The 23,841-nt window shown below is 44.0% G+C and overlaps 1 protein-coding gene across 4 annotated transcripts in view; it reads left to right on the forward strand.

The window, feature by feature from the left end:
- The window catches only part of slc12a5a (solute carrier family 12 member 5a), an 87,717-nt gene that overhangs the window by 14,126 nt on the left and 49,750 nt on the right, over positions 1-23,841 (forward strand). The window contains exon 1 of one of the 4 annotated variants that reach the window (XM_049733803.2): positions 9,826-10,193. The exons of the other annotated variants lie outside the window; for them this stretch is intronic. Coding sequence (XP_049589760.1) covers positions 10,139-10,193 — 55 coding nt within the window. The 5' untranslated portion in view covers positions 9,826-10,138. Of the gene's footprint in view, positions 1-9,825; positions 10,194-23,841 lie in introns of those variants that run through there. 4 annotated transcript variants of the gene reach the window in all.

Here is a 23,841-nt window from a genome sequence, read left to right on the forward strand (position 1 = left end):
CCAATGACTAACAGTGGACTTTAGCGATTAAACGTGTGGCTCTGTCAACATTCTGTCCAAGTGAATTCAGATCTCACTTTGATAGAAAGGATACATATAATGAGATACACGCACACGCTGAGCAGGATATTGGATATTACTGATCGATTACGCGCCGGGAGTAGTTTTTTCAACGATGGCAACGACGGATATGGATATCTCCTGGAGTGGCAGGACACACATCCCTTCAATTTTCTCTTTGAATTTCTGTCTCACTACACAGGTGAGGTTCCAAATTGACTTACAAGAGTCGCATGACTTAATCATTAAGTCAAGGCAGGATCAGCCGGGTATCACCATTGCCACCATCTCATTTTTGAGAAGCGGTCGGTGACTGTGTACTGTCCCTGAATCAAATCCAGGTCTTGTGTTGGTACAGCAAATCAATAACAAGTAAGCCAAAACCAGTTCAAGTGAACCCCCCCAATTTTTCACTTGTTGGTCCTTCCCACTCCTTTGTTGTGTAATAAGTCCTCTTGAACTGGTTGCGACTGGTTGTGTAATAGCATTAGCAGTGGGAGCGTCACCTGCAAGTCATCACGTCCGGATGTCTTGCCTGGAGTGTTCACGTGAAGTAGCGCTCACATCTCCGCCTAGCTCAGGTCTTTGTGCAAGACGACCACCCACGCATGCGACGGACAGACAGACAGAGAGACAGACAGACAGACAGACAGACAGACAGACAGACAGACAGACAGACAGCAAGGTCTCTTGGGGACAATATATGTTTCCTCTTAGCATATTCCGTGTTGCATCATCATGTTTTCTGACAGTTTTGCCTTGGCCTGTTTCTCGCCGTCTCTTGTCACCCTCGCCTGTCTTATTCCGTCAACGTCAAAATCTGCTTTCCTTCACCTCACATTTCCTGATGTCCAGGCGGCTGAACGCTCCCGACACCAGCGTACCTTTGCGTTTTGTCTTCTGCCCTCCCTCGTTTGCCCCCCCCTCCCTGCTCGCCTCACCCCCGACTCAGCAGGTTGTCTGTGCTGGTGTTTGGGAAAAGGTGATGCTGTAGGGTGCCGCTTGACCCCACTGTGTCAGATCAAGTATTGTTTTGTAGGTGGCTCCTTTGGGCTCTATTAGCTCTCTCGAATCATGTGGAAGACGTGCAATGGCAACTGTCTGTCATATTACTAGTTTTCTTACCTCAAATGACTGCTGGAAAGACTGGAGGAAAAAAAAAATACAAATCAAGACTCATGCTTGTCTAGTGCCTTCAAATTTTCAAACAACAATCAAAACCCGAGCGATACATTGATAAATGAAGCTCCATATTCCAATGAAAGCTTGTCAAGGTTATTAGCGGGCTGTGTTCAAATCTCCATCCACTGAGATGTCTGTTTATCCCTGTTTGCTGGCACTCTTATCAAAGACATCTGCAGGGCCACTCTAAACATAAACAGCCTGTCTTCACTCAGCGCTCGGCTCCTGCCAGGGTTTATAACTTGATAGAATGCGGAAGAAATGACTTTCCTCTATCACAAGCAAAAAACAGTGATGCACTGACAAGCCCACAGACAGACAAACAGTGTTCAGTTGTCTTTCGGATCTGCCTGACAAGTGCAAGTACGATTGCATTAAGGTCTTGAGTTATATCACGGTCACCTCCTCCTATCAAATATTCATCCTGGGTGAATACTGCATACGTTGTGGATTTGTGTTGATATGTACATCCGCTGCAAATGAATGTTTAATCCACATCCGGTGTGTGCCCAAAAGTTCTGTCAAGTAAGTTGGTGTATTGGACTCACATTCATGAACAATACAAGGATATGTGGACACGTTTCAAAGTACAAATTACAATTTTGAGATACGGTCAAATATTGTGAAGGGTGAAAATGAAGTTGCGCCAAGACCCAAAAACCAAAACATTTGTTGGGTCATTACTCGCATGTTTATCTGCATTTGACATTTCATTGGCAATGCAGAATAAGGACACACTGTGTACAGAAAAACTACAATCATATGGAAACGAAACGCAGCACATCTAAATTGGGCTGCATTGACGGACTTGTGAAAACAATAAATAAAATGTTGCACCGTGGACAAAGTGGTAATTGCATCAGCGTGTGGCAATCGTGTTATCTATTAGGCGAGTCGGAGGCCAGGCGGAGGCGCACCAGTGATGGAGATATGCAGTCCAGATTACCTCCACATTATCCACTCACAATAGCACATTATCACCTATCATAAGCCAGAGGTGCTCACTGATCCAATCACCGTCTCGGCGGCAGGATAGGACGAGGCCACCCTCGTCACGGGCTGATTAGGTTGACTGCTTGGAGGTCGAGATGGTGCTTGATTGATATTTTTGAAATCAATGGAATCAGGACTGGTCAAGCACTGACCTCAGAGCTGCAGGGTTGGATTAGCTTTTGTGGAGTTTCACCAGGTACTCCTGTTTCCTGCCACGTTGCGCACGGCTGGCCAAATGACCATTCCAGATTTTGCATTGGTGTGAACAGAATGGCTGTTTGTCTATGTGTGCCCTGCCCTACCGTTGGCTGGTGACCAATATCACCACAGTGATGGATGGATAGACCATATCAGGACTTACAGAACTGACTACTGAGACTGACGTAGTATTTCCTTGTATAGGCCAAGTCCAAACATTGGTTTGGACACGTCGACTTTTGTTCCAATGCACATTTTCGTAGCTAATCAGCAAAGAATACGAATGAAGTTAGAATTAGACGCATACACGGTTGTAGTTTGACTCAGCTGCCTGTGATCCTTCCGTTTCATTTTCTGGCGTACCTAGTATGTCCTCACTGGTTTGTGCCTCAGACAGAACTAACAAAACTAAAAACAACAACAAAGCTGTTTTTGTTCCTAAATGTGAAATCCTTGTCAATTGCGCTATAAATACTCGCCTCTTTTCGGGCTCAAAATGATACTTCAGAGCCCCTGCTAGAATACATGACTAAATTCCATTTGCGAGAAAGCTTTATTTTGGAGTGTGAAGCATTTGGACGTTTCATCATCACACTAAGACATCATCCAAGTGGGGCAGAAAAGCCACGGGTGAATATTCTCATTGTCGCTGTAGCTTTGTATTTGTCGTCAGCCGCTGCTGCCGCCGCCGCCGCTGCCGCCGCCTCTGCTGCTTCTGTTGCCTCTGCCAAAAGCAGACTAAATGTCCCAAAATAGAAGAGAACAGCTACAAAAACAAGTACGGGCGGCTTTATTCTCTTCGGGTTGCGACGGCGCTCATTCCGCCGTGGAAATAGAACAAACGCGGATGAAAGTAGTGGCAAATGGGAGCACGCGTGGCTGGCGTAAATGGCACCTGCTCCCAGCTTGCTCTTGCTTGCCACTGTAATGGACTCCATATTGAATCGAATGCACGCGGAAGGGGCGGAAAAACAATAAATGGAAGCCTTCTGTTTCACTGCAGTGGCCAGTTGAGGATGAACTTTTTAGAATTACTTGTATACAAGTAGGCATGCTGTAGTGTACGAAGTGCTGCATCTATGAGTGAAGAAAAAATCTTGGAGGCTCTTTACGGGCAAGGGTGTTCTGCTAGATATCTGCAGATAAGAGCATACGTGTAAAAAAACAGACAGGAACATTGCGTCCTGTTTGGCTGTTTTAGGCAGAAATGTCAACGTGGCGTTGCTTGGCCTACAGGTGCACCGCCGCGCCACAGAAATAGCGAGAGGAATCGGCAGAGCGTAAAGTGGACATGGGATTACTTCATGCGGCAGGAGTGATGAGCTGACCTTTCGTGCAGCTCCTGAGCCTGCCAACGTGCAGATAGGAAATACGTCTGAGACCGCGGATGGGAAAAAAAATACGCTCGGATGCCTTGTCGTGATTATCTTAATTGAAAGCTGTCACAGATATGATTTGCCATGCATCAGCTTAAAAGCAATTATCCTTGGTAAAACCCATTTTATTTCATCTGTAATTGACCTTTGGCTTAGGCCACACCCCAGACAATTCATCCCTCTATATACAGTATATATTTATTTATTTATTTATATTTATTAATATACGTATATATTTTTTCATTTGCTCTCATACAAGCAAACGCTACTCTCCTCTCCCGTCGCCATCATGATCTTGTTTGACGTAATCTTGGGCGGCCAGTTGATGAAGTTGCTCATTGAGCTGAAGTCATGTCAGTGAGTCCAACGTGACTTTCAGACAGAAAATGTTGGTTCTACACCAAATTGTAGCAGTTTTGCTTTCACCAGCTCTATTTGCGTGACCTTGAGAGGTTTGAAGGGCAAAGGCCCTCGCATCCCGTGGCACTCGCATCCTGTTACAAACACACGTGGCATCTGGCAGCCCCGTGCTCGGATAAGCTTATCCACTGATATGGCGTTTCGGACGTGACTGTGTGGCTCTGCAAACACAGCCTCACGTGTAAGATCGTCATTTCATTTTATACGCCAATAAAATCAATTTACAGCCGTCATTTCTTTTTACTGCCCCCCCAAACGACATTGTAGTACGTTTGACGTCTTTTATCTTTATACCACCTATTAATGAAAGGAAGGAAGGAAGGAAGATTCAATACTTTTGTCAATGAATCACCGAAAAATGATTTTGGTTGGATTTTTAGCCGCAATGCAATTTTGATTTGATTCAATTGAATTGTACCCATAAATGCTAAATCCCTTTTGCCAAGTATGTAGGTGACATTGTATATAGCTTTTTCATTTTGGGTACGTTTCACGTATTACATGACATCATCGGGGTTGGGGGAAAAAAATGAGCATCAAACAACATCTGGTGCTCATTTGAGAGCCATGCCAAAATTGTTATCCGCACATCTGAATATATCGAATTATATCATCATCGGGATTCGTGTGTGTGTGTGTGTGTGTAAAGCTAGAAGTCCTTCTAAATCTTAAACCCCACCCCCTTAAAAGCCGTTTTACAGTGTGGGCAAGCAGAGCATTATTACACCAAGTGTTGTGTTACACTTTGTGTTTATTGGCGATGATAACGGACAGTCACGCTAAGCACATTATTACCAAATTGCCTGACAGCTCTCGGTAAATAGAATCCGTCAGACACTGGTGATTTTTGTCCATTAGCGCCAAGTGAGCCAGTCATCAAGTTGCAGTGTAAACCTCCACCTATTTGCACTTTGCTATTCCCAAACTCACAGATGCATTCTATTTGTTCATTCAGATATTTTTGCAATCATAATCATATTGTGACTTTTAGGTCATTTATTTAGTGGGCATTAGCTAGCTCAAATGTACTCATCAGTGGTGTGACAGCGAAAAATGTGTGGTGAAAATGTCATGCAGTAGTTCTTTTTTTTTTCTTTTTTTTTTTACCACCGGTATGCAGCCTTCTTCTCGTTTGTCTGTGAGGGTCAAACAAAAAGACATTCCATCGCACTCAAGTGTCTCCTCTGTGATGTTAAGAATAAAAAAAAGCTGCTTGGTTGCAGATAACATGAGCAGGCCTGTAGGCCAGGAAGGAGCTGGCGGCAGCACCTTGATGCTCCTGAAAACATCGTTGAAGCCTTTTCATTTGGACTGTGATGCTTCTCTTTAGAAGAGATAAAAGTGGGTCACATTTTCCCTCCTCCTGCTTTCCTCTTGCTACTAAATGGAATGATTAAAAAGTCAAATAATATGAAGTAAAAAAATATATGATATAAAATAATATAATAATAAAATGAAATTAAATATTTGATGCTGTGATGATGTGTGTGTGTGTGGGGGGGGCAAAGATGGATCGCGGGCACATCTCTGCAGGAAAAAGTCGGCTCCTGTTGGAGTGCTTCTTATTCACTTTTGTTACCTTTTTTCTTTCCTGAAGAAGACACATGGGGTTGGTGTTTTTCCTTTGGCTACATCTTTATCTAGCATCTGGCTGCCGAGCGGGCGAGCGAGGGAGCGAGCGAGCGAGCGAGCGCCTGCCGCCACAGCTCAATACTTCTGTCAGTTTCACCTTTTTAATGTAGTTGCATGTCAGTCTACACACACACACACACACGGACGCACACGCGTACATTTTCCATTGTCAGGAAAAGCATGCTATTGACTTGAAAGATGATCAACTATCCACCAATATCTTCTGGTTGGCATCTCATTTGTGGCTGAGTCTTTTAACAAGTGTTATTTAGCATTGTGTGTGATTTTTCTGCTGTTATAGTCAATCAGCTTTTGAGGGAGTGGTGTAAGATGTCACACGGTACGTTTAACTTCTTCTAATATGTACTGTCGAAATATGAAGTGGTCTATTCTACAAAGCAGACTAAGGCCCGCTTTTAACTGTTTCAATGTCTAGTCTAATTTTTGTCACCACGTTGTCAGGTGCGCCACGGGTGTCTAATAGATCGAAAAAATGCGCTCAGTCCGCAAGAACGCCAACTAGCCTGACACAGCAATGTCTGGCAAATTCCCAAACACGATGAACTAGACTTGCCCCTGCTCAAAACTAAAGAAGCACTCGTTTTTATGCCGTGCAAAAATAGAGATGCCCATGCCACGAAATGCACATTACCATGCTCATCAGTAGGAGGTATGTAATTCCTGACATCAGCACATTTTACATAGAGCCGGTCGGAAAAGTAGTACGTACAATGCTCGGAGGCTTGTCCGAAGCAAGATGATTGTCTTTGATGGTTTCACAAGTTCCTGCAGATGCAACAAAATTCTACTGCTCAGCATCTGAAGCCTTGTCAGATGCATGGAGAGCTTTTCTCAGGTCAAAAGGGAGGATTGATTGATCGATTGATTGATTGATTGATTGATTTATGCAAGGAGAGGTTTTCTCAGAGGATTTATTTATTTATCCATCTATCTATCTGTTTATTAATTTTGCTCTGAACACCACCACGCTTCCGCTCCCCACACAAACACTTTTCACACTAATGAACAAGTTTGTCAATTTTGCCTGATTGGTCACCCTCACATCCTGCCCGTCATGTCCCTTAATGACCTAATGACAGTCAACGTTGTTGGCCACGTGTCCAACACCAGGGACTGAAGTGTAATTCCATTTATTTGATGAAGGACACACCAACAGCTGGTTGATTGGATGAGGCCAATTAACGGCAATGCTGTAAAGTTATTTGTCATTCTGGCAGAGGCAGGTGCAGTCGTGGATGAGATCAGCCATCAAGTGTCATAAAACACACGTTACCTGGGAGCCCAATAAGCAGCCCGATGTGCTACATTAGTGTAGATTGTACCTTGTGAGCTAGAAAATGACTCCTTCTCCTCATCGTGTGTGATGGAGTAACAGGCGTAGTTGAAATGCAAAAGAAATTCCCTTCTGCCTGATTTATTTTGATTTATTTTTTTGCGCCTCCACCCTCAAAAAGTAGGCGTATGACTTTTTTTTTTTTTTTATGTTGTCCAACACGGTACGTTGTATTCTCTCCACGTCCACCCTGTTGTTTTCTGACTGCTGTAAAGTACTCAGTGCCCTTGTCAACACCCAGAGATGCTCAGACAGCCCATCATGATTTGGATAGGTTCCAAAAACGACCTGAAGAGGTGAAGCTTTTTCACGCAGGGCTGCCAGTGAAACAGGCTGTTGTTCTTCAACACACATCTACAGCCGTATCCACCACCACGTGTCCTTATCATGTCCGTTGATCTGACTCTTGGGCTCCAGGCACATCAGCAACTAGCTTCCCTGCTCTTTCCATATCCTCCGTGCCGTTTCTTGTCTTCCACCTACGTATATCCTCAGAAATTCCTCTGCTACAGTCCACCTCATGTCGCAGCAAAGCGCGGTACAAACGCTTTCAAACTAAAAATGTCATTCAACAAGGGCTCATTGTCCCGTGTTTAGTGCAAGAGAAAGGCCAAAAGTGGCGCAGTCTGTTTTCTCATATTTGAGTCAGCAAATGGAAGATTTGAAATGATTCCCTGACGCCTAGAAGTTGTTTTCAAAGCTCACCGAGAATGCGTGTCATGACTTATTCAGAGTGTCCGCTAATGTTGCTGTCCACGATTCCCCGGCCGGCCTGCCGCAGCACCTCTACGGCACATTTTCGGTCTTAAGTCCGCAGTCCGCCGTAACTCGCTGCCCCTCATCTCAAATGCGGCACGCTACAATCTATTCAGAGCATGACTAAGTTGATGTGAGGACTCATGCGTGAGTATGAATTGCTGTCGGGGACATAATGCAGGATTGCCTCTCACACACTAATGAAACACTCATATGCACTAATAAAGCACTTTCATGCACACTACTAAACCGCCGTTACAGGCGAGAGCTTTTAGTTATGTGTGAGATCATTTTAGTGCTGTGTGTGAGAGTCTTTCAGCGATGTATGTTAGTAAAATAATATAATAATATCAAAATAAAATAATATAATAATACCTAAATAAAATCATATAATCATAACTAAATAAACTAATATCTATGCGATTATTTCAGTAGTGTTTGAGAGAAAATCCTAAATGATGGCTCCCTTCCTTTCTCCCTCCCTCCCTCCCTCCCTCCCTCCCTCCCTCCCTCCCTCCCTCCCTCCCTCCCTCCCTCCCTCCCTCCCTCCCTCCCTCCTTTTTGTGTCTGCTTCCCTTTGTATTGTGCCGCCACTTTCCATTTGAAGAGGAAGGTCATGGCAGCTAAGGAAGCACAGCGAGGAAGTGGTTGCAAAGAAAGATGGAGTGTTTGAGTCTCCATTGTGAACGGGTCGATATGACCTCAGATGGGGTCCGCACGACATCGGCACACAGTAATGGCGTCCCCCACTAAGGCGTCGGAGCCTGCTTGGAACGTTCAGGATGTTTGAAAAGCGCTGTTGAAGGTTGGCTGCATTTAGTTCAAAAACATGGCCAGCCAGTTGTCACGCACAGTTAAGCACACGCAGCAACTTTGGCAAAATGACTCTTATTTGTCAATAAGTCCCCGTTTCAGTTCAGGCTTACATTGTGACATTTGTCAGGGCCCAATCAAACCCGACGACCTTGAAGCTGCAGTCGTTTTCAGCCATTCCACTGAAGGCTGCGTCCAAGCATTTCTCTCATCTGTAAAAGGCGGCGGTGGGCACCACACGAGATGGCTTCCAGTCGTTTTTGCACTTGTTCAAGGTTCTCCTTTCGGCTCACAAATGTTGCAGCACGGAGCTGCCAATTAAAACGTTTTGACTGGCAACAAGCAAAAACTCATGCACTTCAGTCACAATCAAACCATCAAATATTGACTATTTGATATAATGTAGGCCAAATGCTTCAATCAAAATAGCCTTTTTACTCAAGTGGCAGTACACGTTAGCATTTGATGGAGGCACCTCCCAAAATGTTGTTTTTGCGGGTGCTGCTTTTGTTTTGCGCTGTAAGGACTAATCCAATAACAGGCGCTTGTTAGCAGACAAGACGGCGTTAAGTTGCTTCTTAAGAAAATAAGAAAGCCTTCTGATGCCCCAATGAGTCAGCAGTATGTGCGTAGAATTGCACTGGCACAAAAGGAATGAGGATGCATTCATTAAACATAACAGGCTGCGGGAGAATGCCAGAAAAGTACAGCGTAGAATGCCAAATCAGCTCTGGAAGTGTTTGTGCTGTTAATGTTGGTGCAGCTATTCTTTTATTTGACTTTAGTTTGGTCAGGGGTAGTTGTACCTGTGAAATTTGCCTAGCAACAAGTGTAAGGTGACCAGCGAAAACCATTGTCATCCGAGTCGGTTTTCCTGATGAATTTCCTCAAAGCTCGATCAGGTGAGTCGAGCCAGGAGCCCCGCGGTGCAGTTTTTTTTTTTTTTTTTTTTTCCAAAGTCCTGCAGATTTGTCCTCCTCCTCCTCCTCCTCATCCTCCCTCCACTGTCGAGAGAGAGAGAGTGAGCAACAGCGATCTGACCGAGCAACAGAGTGAGCGAGTGAGAGAGTCACGCTTTACAAGGCAGCTACAGAAGAGACGTCAAGAGGAGGACCTAGCGAAAGAGAGAGAGAGAGTGAGAGGGGAGGAAAAAAATCCCGCTCTCCGTTCTGCCGCCTCTCTTCGAGCATCCAGCGAAGAGGAGCGCGGAGGGGGACACCTCAAAAAAGCGGCTTGGCACATTTCCTTGCCGCCTCGCCTGGCCATTTCTGCGGCAGGAGCGCTGCCCCACGGCCCCTCCATCACTGACCACAAGAAGTAGCACCAGGAGAAGACGATCACAATCCTCGTCGGGATGCTTAACAACCTGACTGACACAGAGGAGGGGGACGGGGGAGCGCAAAACCAGGGTGAGTGATGGGATGTGTCACACATGCACACGCATGCACGCACATGCACATACATGCACGCACACGCACTCCAATCTGTCCATGCAAGGGGGATTATATTATGACATGACAAGTTGAGGTGGATGTTACGCACAGCATTGCTGCCTTAGAAGTGCTGGGAAGAGAAAAAAAAATCAAAATGTATGCGTGTGTGCGGCCCGCCCGCTTCATTCCTTTTACTGCAAAGATGCTGTGACACGAATAGTAATGCACTCGTCCCATATAGATGACACCAGGTGCCAGTGTGAGGGCATTACACTACACGCACGCACGCACACACACACACACACACACACACACACACACACACACACACACACACACACACACACACACCTCACAAATCATTTCCCGCCGCGGTCATGCAGCAGTTTTGCCCAACTCTGATAGGAAACCTATGGCACAGGGGCTTTATATGGTCCTGAGAGGAGATTTGGTGTGATCTGACATGACCATTTACCTCCTGTCTATCCCTATGTCCGTCTTCTAATACCTACCCGTTGAAACACGCTTGTGCGTGTCGCACGCTTGTATTTTCTCACCTGTTTCTGGATTTTGGGCTCTCAGGGATCCAGTGAGGAGACAGGTTTGTGGATGAGAGCACCTCTACCTGTGGAGGGCCTAATGATAAAAATAGACCATCATCGGGCTCATGAATATTTAACTAAATGCGGGCATCTTTTTTTTTTTCTTTCATCATGGTAGTGAGGTAGCGATTTGAATGGTGAATTGCTGCACGTCTGAGCTTTTCGTTAGTCAGCGGTCTTTATCTGTTGCAAGGTAAATAATCTATGCAGAGAGAACGCCACATACGCAGTTGCCATGTGTTGCTGTCTTTTTGCTCTCTCTTGGTCTCTTGCTCTCTCTCTCTCACACACACACGCACACGCACGCGCGCACACACACACTCGCTTCATTTAGGATTACAGCTCCCTCAGCTATAAAGTAACCTCGCATCCTCAGGTATCAGAGCCCCCCCCCCCCCCCCCCCCCCCGTTTAATTTCCTGGCCAAAATTAATGTTGGTGCCTCATTCGAAACCAGCACAATCAGCATTTCCATTAAATTAATCTCAACATTGACAAGTTCATCTCAATAGTTAACGTACACCTATTGGCTATTTGCAAATTCACCTCTTCACATTTTATCTGTCAAGTGTTTCCCTCGCTATTCATTAAAAAAAGTCCCCTATTCCATCTCAATTCTTTATGTACAAAATTGGGGCGAATTATTTCCAACTTTTCCCACCTTTAAACAACACAAAAGTTGCTAGAATGTGTGTTTAGTTGTACTTTGGCAGATTGACAGTGGGATCTTTGAACTAGAGCGATGGCGGGTTGTGACACTGTCCGTGGTTCTGATTGTTCTCCCTTCACATTGCCTGCGTATACGCGTGTCGCTGTCCGTGGTTCTGAACGTTCTCCATTGCTTGCATATACGCTGCCGCTGTCCGTGGCTCAGAATGTTATTCCTTCACACCGCTTGCATATACACGTGCCGCTGTCCATGGTGCTGATTGATGGTGTCCATTACATGCTCGGGCGTATCAGCCTGGAGAAGCAGAGACGTCTACTGTGCACAAATGAACATTTCTCATTACAGTTAACGTGAGCAGAGACCTTGTTGTAATCTGCCTGATTACAATATTACTAAGAGAAATATACATTTATTGAACAAATGAACAATATGCATTGCTGTATTCACCCATTTGCATTGTTTCCTGTAGAACCTCTTCTCAGCCTTTTGCATGTTTGACTCATAGGAAAGAAGAAATTGGTGTCAAGGATGTTGAAGTGATACATCTCATGATACACAAGAGCTTGGTATGAGAAGCCAAGTTTAGTCTGGGTTGTTGCTGGAAGTTTCCGGTGCATTAAGGGTGGTGTAAATGTAGCATGTACCGTCTAATAGGAAAGGGAGCGATTACCGTTCATTTATAGATGGGAGCGAGGTTTAGCCTGGGTTGTTAGTGGAAGCCACAGCAATATATGTGAAGATCCAGATTACAATGATATGCAAGTGTTTTGGAGTCTTAGTTTGTGGTCTCTTTATGGATTAAACCATGAATTAAGTTTACAAACATTTTAGGGCAGGGTGCGTCCATTATGCTACCAAAAGCATCGCATCACAAAAACTAAACCAAACAACAGACAACAATTGACACAATATCTTTTGCCACATTCTGTATTAACAGTTCTTTATCATAATTGTTTTATTGGTAAACTGTTTCTCTATGTCCTGTATTTAGCAGTTGGAAAACTGTCTTCCATTCCAAATTGGGTCATAAGGAAGCTTGAGAGGCGCACGTTGTTGCATCACAGCCAAAATGACTCACAAGCGGTCACGTTGCTCACCCGCCGTGCCGACTTATTTGATTTTTTTGACAGAGGTGGGATGCGTTTGAAGGAAACATGACATTATAGTTGGAATGACGTGGATGCATTTCAAATGTTCTAAACCAATTGAATTCTTTTCACATGAATATTGCTACCATGTTGCTGCTCTCCCTGGGTCAAAGTCTTTAGCTCAGCAGGTCATGTGACACATAGATCACACATTGCTCTCCAGAGGCTGCCATGTAAAATGTTATTGCTTTTTGCATGATGAAATGTTCAGCATGTGGAGGGGAGGACAGACGACCCTAATGACTGATTTGATCAGTTCTGATGGAGTCTAAAGTGCCTTTTAAAGTATTTCCTCTTTGTATTTAACAGCAATCCCCAATATTTAAAAGACAATGAGTTAATTTGAGCAGACGGGGGGAGAAGAGTGTTTTGAGCAGGCAGACAATACTTTTCAAGGTCATGTTATCAGATTGTGTTGAAATTACTGGCCGCATCATTAGGTACAATTTCACAAGCTAAAAAGAAACGGTCAAGACAAAAAGAAGAAAAATCCTTTACAAACATGTTTTATTATTTTAATAATAATAATAATAATGTTCAAGGCACATTTAAAACATTTGATGGGAAAATATCAGAATCAAAAGACACATCTCCATTTAAGAAGATAAGTGTCTTGCACACAAAATATAACCTGAATCATACATTTCCATGATCTGCAAACGTTCTCTTCTCAAATGGCAAATCAAGATTACTGTATAACCCACACAAATGTGCTGGCAAAAGTGAGCAACGTGACCTTATTACAGTGTTAAAATCTATAATGCCAATTACAACCCACACTAATAAATACAATCTCAGCATAATTATCTTTGCGAATTAGAGCATGAGGTGTACCCAATATTTTGGCCTGTCTGCAGCAGCATCAAGCCGTGGCTATCTCCATACGCTCCATGGCTGTCCGCTCTGCATCCAGCCTGCACTCTTTTCATAGCCATGAATAGAGTGTAATCATGTTTTAGTCATAGCTGACTGCATAGTACTGCAAAATACCCCCCTGACCCCTCTCCCGCCCCTCGTTGCTCTTCAGGGGTCGCTTGTTGTTGTTGTTGTTTTTTAAGGACACTGCATTTAGTGATACACCGATATCAAATTTTTTCAGTGAGGGCTGGTTATTATGTAAATTAGCTCCACTGTTACATAACAGCTGGCTGGATTTTCAGAAATAGGCAGATTTACTTGGCTGTTCCATTTCACACTTGGCGGGTGGGCAGCTGCATCAGGGACACAACTATTTGATTTTGTGTAGTTTGACATTTCTCATAGAATGCCTCCTTTAAAGAGCCATATTCTACGAAATCAACTTTTTTTTTTAGCTTTTACCTCAATGCTCATTGCACCAAAATTCCTCACCAAAAACACCCGCCAAGTCCTTTTTATTTTCATTAGTGCACTATTTTTGTCGCATTGAGATTTAATTTAATCACCACAGTTGAAATCCCGCAAGAGCATGCAGCGGATCCTTTTTCCGCCCTCAATAATCGGGACCCGCCAAGGTTTTCTGAGGTAACAAATTTCCAGTGGACGGAAGGATGGATGAACTGAGGCAAGAAGATGAATCATGCCCAAACAAGCCCAACACGGGGACCTTCATCTTCTCTCTCATTTATTTCATCATCAAGAGCGGGCAGCGAGCAGGCGGATAAAAGGGGGGGGGAAAAAAAAGCCCGGCCTCTCAAAGTAAATGAAAATGGCCTCTGAGGTTGTCACTGCATGGCCGACACGGTGTGAAACTGCACCATTTAAGCAGCTACTATATTGCCATGGACTCAGTGCTGTTATTACATTCTGATAGATGTGGATCAGCTTGTGCTTTCATTGTGTTTGGAGAAGCAAAACACATTTGGAGATGGATTTATTCAGGCCAATGCAGATTCCCATATGCGTAAATGACCGACGAATTGGCCAATTCATTTGAAAAAGAATCAAGTTGCTTTGCTTTAGGTGATTTTTTAGCACTTGTATACCCTGCTTCTGACCTGAGGTTGACCGCAGCACATGTACGCGAGTTGAACTGAATGTTCCAAATGTGAATACTTGTCTCTATGTGCAATATGATTGGTCTCAGGTGCAGCGCCCTTCTTTAACCGAAAATCAGCTGAGCTAGGCTCCAACTCATATGTACATGGGGGATTTTTGTCATTTGGTTCTGCTGTACTTTGAGGTAAATGTACACGTTCTTTTGTTGCCTCAGAGACAGCGTCCTTGACAGCTCTCTCAATTTCCACCTGTGTTTGGTGTTACTGAGTGAGGAGATGGACACGTAATGAAAAGCCTCACATTGATTTGCTCTCATTCAACCTCGCTTACCTTTAGGCGCTGATGTAACAACAATGCGGCGGCAGCGGCAGAGTCATGCGCACCATGGTTACTATTGCCACATATGTATAGGTATGAGACGAGGTCAGCCGTAACTGGCTGTATCCACTTGTCCATCCATCCGGTTTCAATCCCGCTTATCCTCCTTTGAGGCATGGCTGGGTTGAAGCATCAGAAGCAGGATACGCCCCGGACTGGTCAGCGGCCTGGTCGCCGGGCACAAACATACACATTCCCATGGACATTTTAGAGTCCTCAATATTGGGGGAGTATTCAACAGAAAATAAGCACACTTGGAATTGGAACTGTGAGCCATATGCGCTAACCTAAGGTTTATTATGAAGCCTTCAACATTTCCTGGGTGTATAAATCATCCACATTGTAGGAGTCATGTTTGTAGGTACCATCTTAGCACAATCTTTCATTGCCAAGGTAACGAGCGGCTCCGTGAAACGTGCATTTCCCCCCCTTTCATCTTGAGAGTGGTCGTTCGCTACAGCGCGCTCATAGTCACGTGCCGGCAGCACGTGTGTGATTTAGTCTGTGTGTGTGTGTGTGTGCGTGTGTGCGTGTGTGTGCGTGTGTGTGCGGTTGTGTGTATGTACCCACCGTGACTAACAAGCCTGACGAGTGCGCATTAAAGAGTGCCAATGAGGTTTTTCCAAGGCGCCAAAAAGCTTCCTTGGAATAATAATAATTGTCATCATCATTATTATATACTAACTAACTATATATATATATATATATATATATATATATATATATATATATATATATATATATATATATATATATATATATATATATATATATAAATATAGATTGTGCCAGTATTGTACGGAGTTTGTTCAATTGCTGCGGTTTTCCATCCAAAAATGGCCAACCTGCATTTCATCAATCATTAGCCTTTATTTAGTGTCCAACGAAACGTGTGTGGCTATCATCAGCGATTGGTTTGAAATAGAATGCATCTGTGTTCCTTCCACAATCCTGATCCCTGCTTAAATTGAAGTTCCAGATAAATGCAGAGGGCCTTAGTGGATTAGGGCTCATCATTATTAAAGGGGCACACTAAGAAGCCAAACTGTAATTTGAAGTGTGAGCGGCCGTATTTGGGAAAATAGTCATTTGCCTTTTTGTTTGTTGATAGTGCTGGACAATTCAGCCACACTCATTTACACATGAAGGTATTGATTAAGGTTCGTTGTGAAGTCTTTGCGATCATCTACAAATGGAGGCTGCTCCGTCTTGTAATTTATAATTTGTGAAATAGATGAGCTGATGCTTTTATAATGAACTTTTGGAAGTTCCACTATACAGTACTGACCCTCCATTTGAGTAGTTGTATTCATAATTCAAGTGCATGTCAAAACACGCGGCATATTCATAGCTCACCACGAGAGCGCAATCAAACGCCACTTAAAAGGCACCAAAGTGGCGGCGGCGGCGGCGGTGGGTCGCCCGCCTTTCACTTAAACAGGAGCAGGCGAAGTGGATGTATAGATAAAATGTGTAATCTCCCCATCAAATATTTATGCCGCTTGGTTTGAATTTCACACGCCGTTCCCTCGAGTAGAGTGTTGCCTTTGGCAATGCTGACCACTTAGACACCTCATGCTCTCTACCTCCCTTTTCACTCTACCTCCCTCCGTCGCTCCCTCCGCCTTCTCATGTCGCCTCAAGTCCCCGCCAAGCTTGTGTCTGGGCCAGATATGGCTGCATGAATAGTATTTCCTGTCCAGCTCTTGGTAATTGGAAACGAAGCGTTTGTCGGGCAGGCATCTCTGTTGGGGCTGGGAGCCGGAGATGACATTAGCTCAGCACCCCCCTCCTTTTTTTGGCTATGTTGTGGAATGAAAGTGCTTGTTTTCCAGCCACAGACAGCTCGAGTTGATATCGCAGCTTTTTAATGTATTCTCTGCTCGAAATAGGTATGTTCCATGCTTGCTCCCACTTCTACCAAATTTGATATGGTATGTAAGTCATCAAGTCACACGGTGCTCCGTAGCATATCTCACTATCTTCAACAAAGAAGCTGAAAGGACTTACTGTTTGGCCTTACGGCCCATTTGGTATCTCAAGAGTCAAATATTTGCTTTGATGCGGGCTCTGGCAATGGACTCAAGTAACCTTTGTTACCAACATGCTGGACAAACAAAGCGGACGTGCAAGACACCTGTTGTTGTGCTCGATCAACTAAGCTTCTTTGCGTTACATTGATTGGGTTTTTCTCTAAAGCTTTCTTTCACACATGAAACCTTCCTCACCATTTCAATCCTCACTATTACATGTATTATTTGAAACTTAACCATTCAATAATGCATCTTCTGAGGGATCTGAAAGCTTCTGAAAATAGACACTCACATAATTCATGATCCGTTAAGTAGCACTTATTTTTATTCTTTTTTTTTAACCATATATTCCACATTAAGAAAAAAAAACATACTGTATATATAGCAACCCAATTGACCTACCAAAGCATCTCAAGCGCTCGCATGGAGTTGCAGACCATTGATGGTCATTTAGTTGCGTGTTGGCTCTTTTGGAGCTATGCTGCCAATAGTTGTCACCTTCTCACTGAGCCTTTGGCTGACAATTTTCTAACACATTTACTCAGCCTCAATTTCTGTAACATCACAAGAAAATCAGACCACTCAACGCTCTGTTTTATCTGTGGGATGCTGAAGCATTCATTGGTCATGAGAGATGGGGGGGAATAGTGAATTAGCAAGCGCTTCTAGCTTAGAGAGGGAAAGAAAGGAAAAAATGAGTTAAAATGCAGAAGCCTGGAGGGTTTGTTGTTTTTCCTCTATGGCAGCTGTCACGCTGGCTTCCAAAGCGAGGAAACAACGGGGAATAATAATCATCCCATGTTACGAGCCGGGAGGGCCTGACAGGCTTAATGGCTCTTTGGTGGCCAAACCGTCTCTGACTGAATGAGGCCATCCCATTGGTACATATTTAGGCTTTTAGGGCAGGAGGCTGGCTATGTGTTGGTGCCTTAATGCACAGGTGACGTCGTCACATCTGAGGCGTCTCTTCTTACGTCTGCTTCTCTGGCAACCTACAAACATGGCCGCAGATGGCGTGGAGCCAAATGTTATGCAAACATCTCCACAGCCTCTGGGCGCGCTAATTTTAAAGTGAGGGGAAGAAATAATTGATGGACTCTCAACTCCAAGGCACCCCCTGGTGTCGGTGGGTGAATTTTAAGCATAAGCTCAACAATGGCGACTTTTACCATGTATGTGTTGATGATATTAGGAAGAACGTATCACCCGAGCCGTTTTGACAGGCTCTGCAAATGACACTCGCAGCAGCTCCACCTTAATCATACAACTTTCCGCATCAACAGCATCACAGTTTCTCCTCCGACGTGCTCTGTTCGCTAATCTTCGCAATTGAATTGTAAAACAACCCCTCCACCGAAAAAAAAGGCAAAGAAATTCAGCTGTGAAAATGCAAATCCGAAAAATGTTTGTGCAGAGCGTGAGTGAACGTGAAAAGCCCAAAGCGGAAAAGGCTTCGTTATTCTGCTGAGTATGGCACAGAAATCACACAATCAAATACAAAAATATCAATTATTCATCATTTGTTGAATTTAGAGCTTCATACTTGCACAGATGGGATTTTAAATGAGGTGTATCGCAGTACGTATTCTATTTCAGGTGCATGCCCTGCCTGCCTGCCTGCGATTAGTTTCTGTTTTGCGCTCTTACAATTCAGCCCTACCACTAAATTTACCTCCATGTTACACAAATATGACCACCGTTATGTAATCGCTACGCTCTAGATAGATGATAGCTAGAGCATGGAGATGTGGAAGATAGATAGATAGATAGATAGATAGATAGATAGATAGATAGATAGATAGATAGATAGATAGATAGATAGATAGATAGATAGATAGATAGATAGATCATCGTAGGCAGATAAATCATCATCAGTTCCGCTCCATGCAATGAAGCGTCGTGAGGAAGCTGGGAGAGCCGCTCGCTTGCACGCTCGCTCGCTCGCTCGCTCACTGGTTTCTATCTCCAGCCTCCATCCTAAGCTAGTTGCCATGGCAACATGACTTTGCATTCCTTTTCACCTGCCTGCCTGCCGCCGCCGCCTCCTTTTTGGATGGCTCTCCTTCCTTGTCTTTGCACTGAAAGCGATGAGGCTGACTGAGCCGCAGCGCGCTAGGTGGGGGCGTCGTCCATACTGCGGATATTAGCTCCAATAAGAGCATTTGATATATTTTCATTGTCGCTAACGCGTGCCCGCCGCTCTCCGTCCGGCCACCCGTGCGCAGCCCGCCAGTAAATCCTACGAGGCGCAATGTGCTACACCGTTATTATCTCTTCACAAGTGCTGACTAACAAAAGACTGGTTACGGGGGGGGATTTGGTGATTCATGAGCAGCCTGTATGTGGTCACCCCGTGGTGAGCCTGGAGACTGATTTGCATTGGGGTCAAGCCTCCGTGGGATAGAACTTGCAGCATTCCAACGATGGAAAGCCTTTTGAACATTTATTGAAAATGACGTCCGGCTTAAGGTCCAATGGACTTCCGCCGCTGTAACTGAAAAAAACCTGACATTTCAGTAATTGTCAATGGCATAAGTGCTACGGAGCATGTGAAGACCTACTATAGTTTGCAGAAGCAAACATAGCAACAAATTTAAAAAAAAAAGATCACCTTGAGTGACGCTTCAACAAAGTCATTTTCAGCGGGCAATGTTGTCCGTGTGTTATTGAACATAATCATCTGGTGACAAAGTGTCATTTGGCATCGCTGCAGTTATTCTTTTATTCTGCTCCCACTGATACTGCTAACGTTACAAATCAAATAGCTATTGAGCTTGCCAAAGCAGGCGACATGAGAAGATGATGGATGGATGGATGGACGGAGGAACGGACGGATGGAAGGATAGTACGATCCAGAGCAATACTAGAGTATGAAACATGACTACTAGTTAGGCTGACTAGCGCAGCACAGTAGTGTTTACTAGTCAAATTCAATTTAGTACTTGTAGTTCTACTCATTTGATATCCTGCTAGTGTGCTGAATGATCTTGCTATTGGTGCATGGGCCTTAAGCTGCATTGGAAAGATATTGAATAATGCTCAAATGGCTTTTGGTACGCTCGACATTTTTTCCTGGAACTCCCGAGTGCTAATTGGGCACTTTTAATCAAGCGCGTCGAGCAGAGTAATGATGTGCCGTGCAGCCTCCTGCATGTAATGGCAACGGAGATGGAAAGTGACAGCCGCTCCTCCATCAGGAAGACGGCACAGCCATGCGGGCGCCCGAGCGAGGGAACCCGCTTACAGTAGAAGCCCGCTCGACTGTCCTTTCAAATAGCCACATGCATGGGAATGGAGCCTAGCAGAGAAACAATCGATTGTGAAAGGCCATAACGTGGCCAAGTAAAGTCGCCTTCCTGGAAATTGCCCGGGCTCTTTCATCGCAATTCAAAGGAAACTTTGTTTTCCTATGAACGCATTTGATTGTGCGCTGGCTGGTGTGACACGCTCACATTTTGTGTGCATTAAAGCAAAAAAAGTCACCTCGCCGCTCTAATTGAATGTGCACGGCGGCGTATACGACAGACAGGGTGGCACCGGCGTCCCTGGCTCGTTAGTACCGCATCTGCAGAGGGTCACACAAAACAAACGCAGCAAACAACTGGGGAAAAAAAAAAAAAAAAAAAAAAAGACTCTCCAGCATACCACAGGGGACTTGCTTGTATTTGGAGCATGAACAGTAATGCATGACCATGCCTGAACATGTGCACACCAGTGCAGAGCTAATTGGAACACACTTTGTGCGGACATGGGCTGGAATATTTATAGGTACAACTCAATGAAATGAGTCACAAAGATGAAACAGTATAACATTCTATTTTTCCCTCAGATTGATTTTCCGTCCATAAATTCAACACAGTATAATGCATGAAGGAGAAAGATGGGACATAATACACAACACTTCATTACTATTGTGGATGGGCAAACCTTTGTCAAGGGCCCAATGGAGACATTGATTAATGACTTCATGAGAGTAAAACAAATGCATATCTACAACCATCTCCAGTAAGACTTCCGTTAAGATATAAAAAAAAAAACACATGAAGTTGAACGGTCACATGGTCTTATTAACACTTGCAACTGTTGTGTCAGTAGCCTGAATCATGTCGGCGCCCTCAAAAGAAATCACTGATCTGCAATCTCAGCCATAAACCATGCAGAGAACAGATGTCCGTTCAAGCCCGCAGACATTGGGAGAAGCATCAGGAGAGATAGATGAGGATTAGGAGGGATTGATAAGGATCTGGAAGAAATAGAAATTACAATCCGGGTGATTAAGATCACTAAATATCATGATGATCTATTTGGGCGTAAAAATACTTCTTAGAATGAGAAAAGCTTGGATGATTGATGGTATTCAGGTACTCTCAGAAGACAAATGACAAGTGAGGAAACATGATTATGACTAGGGGATCTTGTTCATTTGTGGATCGAAAAAAACTCATTCAAAATGGCGGCTCGGTAGTTTGTAAGATGTCTAATGATTGCTGCAGGGCATTTCGTTTCGGGAATGATCATTTAAGAAACTTCCGATCACAAAAGAAATGTTCCACAGCCGATTGGTTTTACACAAAGTGCTAGAGGATTACCCGGTTAAGGTCTGTGGAGATCTCGTGTGAAGACATGCAGCGCCTTCAAATTTGAAGGCTCCCCTGCTGTCGTCGGCTTTCTTACGTAAGACGCAACAAAGTAAGCCGAGGTGACATGTCACCGCGTTCCTCCTTTTAATCGGCGTAGGCTTGTTGACATAGGTATCTGAAAGATTCATTTGGACCACTGCTGAGGACCAACGAGGCATGGATGCCGGCAAGCTCTCCAAATGAAGTCTCATCATCTGCAGCATTTCTTATTGCTTCAGTCAAAGGCACAAAAACTAGGACAAGGCTCCAGAGCCAAAAATAGAACAGTCGAGTCTTTTCAGTGCATTTAAAAGTTTTCAGCTTTGCTCATTGATCTGTCATTGCTGCTTACAATTGGGGCTTGTGATCAAATTTGCATGTGTTTATTATTATTATTATTATTTAGTTTGGAGTGAGTGCTTCTTGCCAACGGTTTTCCTTAGTTTTCATACTACATAGCTTCATCATGACTAAATTGACTCCAAAGAGACAGACCTCCATCTAAAGTAAAGGAATCTGATAGTTTGGCCAAATTTGAGCACTCTGGACACAATTCTAAAATATAAATATATATAAAATGATCAAATAAGGTGCGTCAAGAATGACTGCTTTCTACGATCTGCTCAGAAAACGTTTCCACATACGTAGCTCTACCAAAAATCGGGAGACTCATCCCCAAAGCCACTTTGCTTTTGTAATTCCAAAATTGGCTTGCAAAAGGCTGCAGGGTGCGACACGGCGCTCCACGTCTTTCAGACTCTGCAAGTGCAAATTTCATAAAGCCAACTCTGAAGTGTCATCCGCGCCCAATGATTGATGACACCACAAAGTCCAAGTTGGTTTCTATCGAGTCATATCCTCTGCAGTCAACACCCACACACACCCACACCCACACACATTAGTTTGTTAAGTGCAATAGGAATGCATCCAGCTGTAGCTTGCTGTTACTGTGCATTCCTGGGTGATACATCAAAATCCTGCCTCAAATCCTAACACTCGCAAAGGGGACACATTTTATAAATCACCTCAGGAGGGGAGAGGTGCAATGTGTGCAATGTGTGTGTGTGTGTGTTTCTCATGCATCCTCTTCTGTCATCCTCCTTGAAAAAGTGACCTCTATGTACCTGTCATACATCGTCGCTCTGGAAAAGGCAGCGTTGGTGCAGTGCAGCAGAGCGGCATGCCAGCCGGCTCACGCCAATAATAGAAAGTCATGGATTAGAGTTCCACTCACTGCATATATTTGAATGGTTGGTGCTACTAAGATTCTTGTTTTATTTAGGTGAGAAAATAAGGATGTTAAAAGAATAAATAAATAGAATAAGCGCGGGGCGAATGACTGCATGTGTAACTTTATTAGGGTTTCCCGCAAAAATGTAATAAGGAAAGGAAACTTGAAAATGGATGGCACACGCCATTCTCAATCTAATTAAATATCATAAAATATAGTGTCATTTAAATATAATAAATAAGTGTCATTACTTGTTCTCTGAATGAGCCTCATGCAGCTTTTCCAATATGCAACAACTTTCATTTTACTATGGTTACACAAGAAGAGAAACCCACACACGTACACACTAACACATGCACGCTCTAGTCTAGAGGGAGGTTATGTAACATACAGAGTCCAAAAAAGGAGGGGGGGGGGGGGGGGTAGTGAGCGAGGTATCTGTGCTGTGCCGTCGAGCCCGTGGCAGCGCTTCCGAGCAAAGCAGATTGAGCTCCATGCTTTGAGGCGGCCGGCCGGCCGGCCGGCCGGCCTTTCAACTGCACGTGTGTGGCCTTGTGGCCTGCGGTAATTAGCTTTATTTACTTATTTATTTTATTATTTTTGCCTTCTTCCCGGCATTCCATCTTCAAAGGTGGGAGGGGTGGCGAGGAGCATCCCACATGTGCATCCATATCAGAGACCTTGTCCTCTGCATTCTGCTCCAATGGCGCACTTGGAAAATGAAGCTACCGCAGTAGTCGTGTCCCATCTGTGTGTGTGTGTAATAATAATAATAAAAATAATAATATCCATTATTATTATGATGATTATTTTTAGTATTCCCCTTTTGCTTTCTATTTATGAGGCCTAAGGCAGTTCCCCTTCAATTGCGGTCTTATTCGGCTGAAGCCGCCAAACCCATAGGCAAGTCTTGATTGGCAATCGAATAAATAGTTTATAGAATTTTCGTCAATCTATTTGCTGAATT

The sequence above is a fragment of the Syngnathus scovelli genome, chromosome 11, assembly GCF_024217435.2.
Source record: "Syngnathus scovelli strain Florida chromosome 11, RoL_Ssco_1.2, whole genome shotgun sequence".
Lineage (NCBI taxonomy): Eukaryota > Metazoa > Chordata > Actinopteri > Syngnathiformes > Syngnathidae > Syngnathus > Syngnathus scovelli.